This window comes from Sinocyclocheilus grahami, unplaced genomic scaffold (genome assembly GCF_001515645.1).
Source record: "Sinocyclocheilus grahami isolate Dianchi unplaced genomic scaffold, SAMN03320097.WGS_v1.1 scaffold2694.1, whole genome shotgun sequence".
NCBI lineage: Eukaryota > Metazoa > Chordata > Actinopteri > Cypriniformes > Cyprinidae > Sinocyclocheilus > Sinocyclocheilus grahami.
In genome coordinates, this window is record NW_015507872.1 from 32,252 (window position 1) to 39,619 (window position 7,368).

The window sequence follows — 7,368 nt, forward strand, 5'->3', positions numbered from 1 at the left end:
TTATGCAAAAGCATATTGTGAATTTTAATACAGTTCTCGTGTACAGTGAGGCATAAGATAATTATTAAAATACATGAAAATACTAGTCTGACTGTCTGTAAAAACTCACTATAACCAATCAATTTAAACCTGAAGTCAGTTGCATTTGCAGAATGTCATGTATAATATTATAAGATATTACTCTTAACTTCTCTAAAATATGACAGCAAACGCATTTCAATCACAGAAAAACCCTAGAGACAATATATTTCACAGCCGCCAGAAGCTCTTTTCACTGTTTAATGAGCTCTTTCGTAGTCTGATACAGTTTAGTCAATAAATATAGAAAGATTTTTCAATGCAAAATCAATACAAAAAAAAATAAAATAATCTGTAATATTTACAAAACAGTGGAGTCTAGTGCAATACAGCATGTGAAATTTATTAGCAGGACAGACTGTAAAGTGCATGAGAACAATCTGAGCTTCCAACATCCTTCACTGGAACCTTAAACTGATCCAGCTGTCAAAGTAGTTAACGGTCAGAACAAAATCGGACGCACTTCGACATTCTATAAAGCAGGTGAGACAGTGTCAAACGCAAATCGCAGTGTGTGTTTCAGTGCAGTGTGAACAGGCTTCGTCTGTCATAATGTTACCAGTGCAGTGCTATTGCAGCGATGCAGGAATCGCAGGATTTTGCGTGCGATTCTGTCCGCGAGGTTATAGGATGGACAGATAGACGGCAGGTTCAGCGGTGCCTCCTCTGATGTCTTGTCGCTCCAGAGCTGGAGCCGCTGCCATGGACCCTCGGCCCTCCGCAGCGCCGCTCGCTTGCCAAACCTCTTCCTGCGCAGACGGCGGTTCACTAACTTCTGCAGACGCTCAGTGGGAGTCCCGTACTGAATCTGCAGACCGGACAGAACCGGCTTGAATAAATCCACCAGTTCTGAAGAAAAACACCAGCGGAGGATCAATTTAGAGATGCAACATTCTCACACAAGTAAACTATTTACATTAGATGATTTAGCAGACATAAGCGACTTAAAAATTAGCACAATAGAAGCAATCAAACCAACAACAGAGAAGCACTACAAACAAAACAAAACTACACTATAACAATCATTTTTTAAAAAGATTAAACAAAGATTACTGGAGTACATTTTACAAGAATAAAAGACAGACAAAAAAAGCTGTTAAACGTCAAATACTGCAGTTTAAATCTCGAAATTCTGTTTATATATCGTTTATATTGCAATTCTGCATTTACATCCTGCAGTTCTACGTTTATATCTCGCAATTCTGTGTTTAAATCTCTTAATCGCTTAAATTTCTTACTTTACATATCACGATTCTAAGTTTATATCTCACAATATTCTTTATATCTTGTAATTCTAAGTTTACATCTCTCAATTCTAAGTTCATATCTTGGAATTCTAGGTTCATATCTCACTATTCTGAGTTTACCTCTCACATTTTTCAGAATTGTGAGATTTAAACTCAAAAAGGCATTTGCTATGGTGATTAGGGTGGTTGTCTGTGCAGTTACTATGGTGATTAGGGTGGATGTCTGTGCAGTTACTGTGGTGATCAGGGTGGATGTCTGTGCAGTTACTGTGGTGATCAGGGTGGATGTCTGGGAAGTTACTGTGGTGATCAGGGTGGATGTCTGTACCATTGCTATGGTGATTAGGGTGGATGTCTGTGCAGTTACTGTGGTGATCAGGGTGGATGTCTGTACCATTGCTATGGTGATTAGGGTGGATGTCTGTGCAGTTACTGTGGTGATCAGGGTGGATGTCTGTACCATTGCTATGGTGATTAGGGTGGATGTCTGTGCAGTTACTGTGGTGATCAGGGTGGATGTCTGTACCATTGCTATGGTGATTAGGGTGGATGTCTGTGCAGTTACTGTGGTGATCAGGGTGGATGTCTGTACCATTGCTATGGTGATTAGGGTGGATGTCTGTGCAGTTACTGTGGTGATCAGGGTGGATGTCTGTACCATTGCTATGGTGATTAGGGTGGATGTCTGTGCAGTTACTGTGGTGATCAGGGTGGATGTCTGTACCATTGCTATGGTGATTAGGGTGGATGTCTGTGCAGTTACTGTGGTGATCAGGGTGGATGTCTGTACCATTGCTATGGTGATTAGGGTGGATGTCTGTGCAGTTACTGTGGTGATCAGGGTGGATGTCTGTACCATTGCTATGGTGATTAGGGTGGATGTCTGTGCAGTTACTGTGGTGATCAGGGTGGATGTCTGTACCATTGCTATGGTGATTAGGGTGGATGTCTGTGCAGTTACTGTGGTGATCAGGGTGGATGTCTGTACCATTGCTATGGTGATTAGGGTGGATGTCTGTGCAGTTACTGTGGTGATCAGGGTGGATGTCTGTACCATTGCTATGGTGATTAGGGTGGATGTCTGTGCAGTTACTGTGGTGATCAGGGTGGATGTCTGTACCATTGCTATGGTGATTAGGGTGGATGTCTGTGCAGTTACTGTGGTGATCAGGGTGGATGTCTGTACCATTGCTATGGTGATTAGGGTGGATGTCTGTGCAGTTACTGTGGTGATCAGGGTGGATGTCTGTACCATTGCTATGGTGATTAGGGTGGATGTCTGTGCAGTTACTGTGGTGATCAGGGTGGATGTCTGTACCATTGCTATGGTGATTAGGGTGGATGTCTGTGCAGTTACTGTGGTGATCAGGGTGGATGTCTGTACCATTGCTATGGTGATTAGGGTGGATGTCTGTGCAGTTACTGTGGTGATCAGGGTGGATGTCTGTACCATTGCTATGGTGATTAGGGTGGATGTCTGTGCAGTTACTGTGGTGATCAGGGTGGATGTCTGTACCATTGCTATGGTGATTAGGGTGGATGTCTGTGCAGTTACTGTGGTGATCAGGGTGGATGTCTGTACCATTGCTATGGTGATTAGGGTGGATGTCTGTGCAGTTACTGTGGTGATCAGGGTGGATGTCTGTACCATTGCTATGGTGATTAGGGTGGATGTCTGTGCAGTTACTGTGGTGATCAGGGTGGATGTCTGTACCATTGCTATGGTGATTAGGGTGGATGTCTGTGCAGTTACTGTGGTGATCAGGGTGGATGTCTGTACCATTGCTATGGTGATTAGGGTGGATGTCTGTGCAGTTACTGTGGTGATCAGGGTGGATGTCTGTACCATTGCTATGGTGATTAGGGTGGATGTCTGTGCAGTTACTGTGGTGATCAGGGTGGATGTCTGTACCATTGCTATGGTGATTAGGGTGGATGTCTGTGCAGTTACTGTGGTGATCAGGGTGGATGTCTGTACCATTGCTATGGTGATTAGGGTGGATGTCTGTGCAGTTACTGTGGTGATCAGGGTGGATGTCTGTACCATTGCTATGGTGATTAGGGTGGATGTCTGTGCAGTTACTGTGGTGATCAGGGTGGATGTCTGTACCATTGCTATGGTGATTAGGGTGGATGTCTGTGCAGTTACTGTGGTGATCAGGGTGGATGTCTGTACCATTGCTATGGTGATTAGGGTGGATGTCTGTGCAGTTACTGTGGTGATCAGGGTGGATGTCTGTACCATTGCTATGGTGATTAGGGTGGATGTCTGTGCAGTTACTGTGGTGATCAGGGTGGATGTCTGTACCATTGCTATGGTGATTAGGGTGGATGTCTGTGCAGTTACTGTGGTGATCAGGGTGGATGTCTGTACCATTGCTATGGTGATTAGGGTGGATGTCTGTGCAGTTACTGTGGTGATCAGGGTGGATGTCTGTACCATTGCTATGGTGATTAGGGTGGATGTCTGTGCAGTTACTGTGGTGATCAGGGTGGATGTCTGTACCATTGCTATGGTGATTAGGGTGGATGTCTGTGCAGTTACTGTGGTGATCAGGGTGGATGTCTGTACCATTGCTATGGTGATTAGGGTGGATGTCTGTGCAGTTACTGTGGTGATCAGGGTGGATGTCTGTACCATTGCTATGGTGATTAGGGTGGATGTCTGTGCAGTTACTGTGGTGATCAGGGTGGATGTCTGTACCATTGCTATGGTGATTAGGGTGGATGTCTGTGCAGTTACTGTGGTGATCAGGGTGGATGTCTGTACCATTGCTATGGTGATTAGGGTGGATGTCTGTGCAGTTACTGTGGTGATCAGGGTGGATGTCTGTACCATTGCTATGGTGATTAGGGTGGATGTCTGTGCAGTTACTGTGGTGATCAGGGTGGATGTCTGTACCATTGCTATGGTGATTAGGGTGGATGTCTGTGCAGTTACTGTGGTGATCAGGGTGGATGTCTGTACCATTGCTATGGTGATTAGGGTGGATGTCTGTGCAGTTACTATGGTGCTATGGTGATTAGGGTGGATGTCTGTGCAGTTGCTATGTAATTGTGAACGTGTGTTCCTGTACCTTTTTGTGTGAGGTGGTCACAGGTTGCACACACATTATCATGCCACCTGGATCCGGGCAGCACCAGCTGTTCATCAGTCTTGCATGCGCTGTGAGTAACGCATGCTGCATGTGTCTTTCTGATATCTGCGAAGTGTCCGTCTGCACAAAGCTTACACACCGTGTCTCTGTGTGGTGTCCCTGCAGACACATAATCAAACACCACAACAGTCACCATGATCCACCTTCACGTGAATCACTGTTTGAATAAAGCCAGTGCAGACACTGTGTCACTGCGGTCCGACCACAGCCAACAAAACACCAGCTGTGTGACAAAACCCACTAAGATTTGAATGATAATGAACAGTGAGTCCTTGTTAACAGTTGCCAAGCAACGTGATGCAGATCTAACAGGTGTGAGTATCAGCTGTTGTGCTGTTGCCCAGCAACCTACAAACTACCAATAAACTACAGTTACACTTGGGGAAAATAGTTAAACTAAATATTAATTATTATTATGGATTGTTTTGAATATGTATTATTAGTTAATAATACTTTATTAATACTACTGCTGCTGTTTTGCAAAAAGATTACATTGTGAGTTATGAAATGTAATAACTTTAAATGTATTAAGATTAATCTATCTATCTATAACAATTCATATTAAATCATTAAATGTATGATATTAAGACAAAACTGTATGTTATTGATGTTATATAAAATAAATCATCAAATGTGTGATATCATGATAAGATTATTAAGTTAAGATTATTATTAAGATGATGGATTTTTTTAACTATATAATTGAATGTGATATTAAGATCAAATTGTGAGTTATGATTTTTTTTATATATATATAATTAAATTTAAAAGTAATAAATGTAAAAATATAAATACATTTTTTACAGTTACACACACATACACACTCACACACACACACACACACACACACACACACACACACACTCTCTCTCTCTCTCACACACACACTCTCTCACATACACACACACACACACACTCTCTCTCTCTCTCTCTCTCTCACATACACACACACACACACACTCTCTCTCTCTCTCTCTCTCTCACATACACACACACACACACACTCTCTCTCTCTCTCTCTCTCTCACATACACACACACACACACACACACACTCTCTCTCTCTCTCACACACACACTCTCACACACACACACACACCTGAAGCTTTGACTCCGTGACCCGGTTTGCACTCGCTGTGTCTCCTGCAGAAGTGCTGGTCCCAGAAGAATCCGGCCTCACACTCGCAGACTGTGTTCAGGGTTCCGTTACACGGCCGAACGACCCGCTGATGATCGGAGCACGCGCCGCACCGCAGGCAGTTCGGGATGTAGTTCCAGAACTCGGTGAACAGACCCGGACCGCACGCCACGCAGTCCGTCTCGCGGGAGCTTGTGCAGTGCGAGCCCAGGCGGGTCCCCGGAGGACAGCTTTTACACCGCAGCTGCTGTCCGGTGACCGGATCCGTGCGCCGGTAAGAGGGATCATCCGCCGCCAGACCGGCTCCAGACAGAACCGGCAAAAGCACTACAGTGAAGAGAAACTAGAGAAACCGAGAGAAACGTCTTATATAGAAAGAAATGAATATAGATAATTAAACGTGAGATATAAAGTCTGAATGATGACTCACCATCGCGCGCTGCTGTCGGGCTTCATTGATGCGCGCGGTGCGCACGCTTATATCCTCTCATCAGACACGCCCACTCTCCAGCTCCAGCTCATCTCTGAATAATGCCTTATTAAACTAGAGCAGAACCCCGAGTCATTTCACCTGCTGCACTAGAAAACACCATCTACATCACCAGCATTCAATAATAATAATAAAAGCAGAACACAAGTTCAGTTTTCATAACCACAACTAATCTCCATTTTGAAGGTTACATCTCATGATGTGATATTGATAATATGACCAGAATTTTTCTGGCGTAACAGAATGCTTTTTCACAATCATTACCTCGTCACCAGATCTCGTTACAAAATGTCACAATCTAGAAAAGCCAGGGTTCTGTTAGTGGAGTTTAGATTCTTCATGTGATATGACTCTTGATGCACAAAAGAGTGTTTTAGTTTCACTTGGTTCAATATTGAGATCTTGTATCACAAATTAAGTACAAATGCCCTGCTGAAAGCACAGCTGAAACCGGCTTGTGCTGGTTGGCTGGTCTTAGCTGGTTTTATCTGGTCTCGCAGCTTGGTCAGCTAAAGAAAACCGCTCTAAAACCACCAGCTCTGACCAGGCTGGAAGACCAGCTAAAAACAGTCAACCAGCTCAGTCTGGTTTTCATGACATGATTGGGGTCAGAATCAATATTATAGCCCAGAGGTTCTTATAATATGAACTAGCCTAAGCTGGTTTAGCTGGTCTTCCAGCCTGGTCAGAGCTGGTTTCCACTTATTTAGCTGGTCAGAGACCACGGTGAACTTAGTTATAAATTGTCACGCCACTCTTGCAATAAAAATAAAGTATTATAAATATAAATAATGTCATGTGTGTTTGACTTATAGGACAGAGAATATTGTAGAATATTGTAGATTTGACAGTATGTCAAATCACCTTTATTTATTTAGCGCGTTATACAATACAGATTGTGTCAATTTTTCAGTTGAACTCAGTTCATTGATGATTCAGTGATATTTCCAGAAATGAAGTGTCCCCTACTAAGCAAGCCAGAGGAACCAAAACTCCATCGGTGACAGAATGGAGAAAAAACCTTGGGAGAAACCAGGCTCGGGGCCAGTTCTCCTCTGACCAGACGAACCAGCATGGCGTGGGTTAATTCCAGACAGCAACACAGGTCAGATTAGACAGTCTAGATTAGTAAATGATCTGAAAGTAACAGTCTATATTAATAACTCTAGCAGCACTACTAGTTAAGTGTTCTAGCGCCTCCTGCAGGCCGATGACAGATACAGAGATGTTAAAGCCATAGTTCATCCCAAAAATTATG

The 7,368-nt window shown here is 43.5% G+C and overlaps 1 protein-coding gene across 1 annotated transcript; it reads right to left on the minus strand.

The window, feature by feature from the left end:
* Nucleotides 1-400: 400 nt before the first annotated feature.
* Nucleotides 401-6,119, minus strand: LOC107575532 (tumor necrosis factor receptor superfamily member 11B-like). The gene is made up of 4 exons (XM_016261895.1): nucleotides 6,051-6,119; nucleotides 5,582-5,963; nucleotides 4,403-4,582; nucleotides 401-927 (listed from the first exon to the last, which is right to left on the minus strand). Exons 1-4 carry the CDS (start codon nucleotides 6,051-6,053, stop codon nucleotides 626-628), a joined length of 867 nt encoding a protein of 288 aa, XP_016117381.1. The 5' UTR covers nucleotides 6,054-6,119; the 3' UTR covers nucleotides 401-625.
* Between the last annotated feature and the right edge of the window lie 1,249 nt (nucleotides 6,120-7,368).

What these genes read in the sequence shown, in the direction of transcription:
- LOC107575532 (XM_016261895.1), bottom strand. An exon ending in TCACGGAGTCAAAGCTTCAG is followed by an intron (nt 4,583 to 5,581) that starts GTGTGTGTGTGT and finishes ATGTGTCTGCAG; the next exon opens with GGACACCACACAGAGACACG. An exon ending in TGACCACCTCACACAAAAAG is followed by an intron (nt 928 to 4,402) that starts GTACAGGAACAC and finishes GTTTTTCTTCAG; the next exon opens with AACTGGTGGATTTATTCAAG.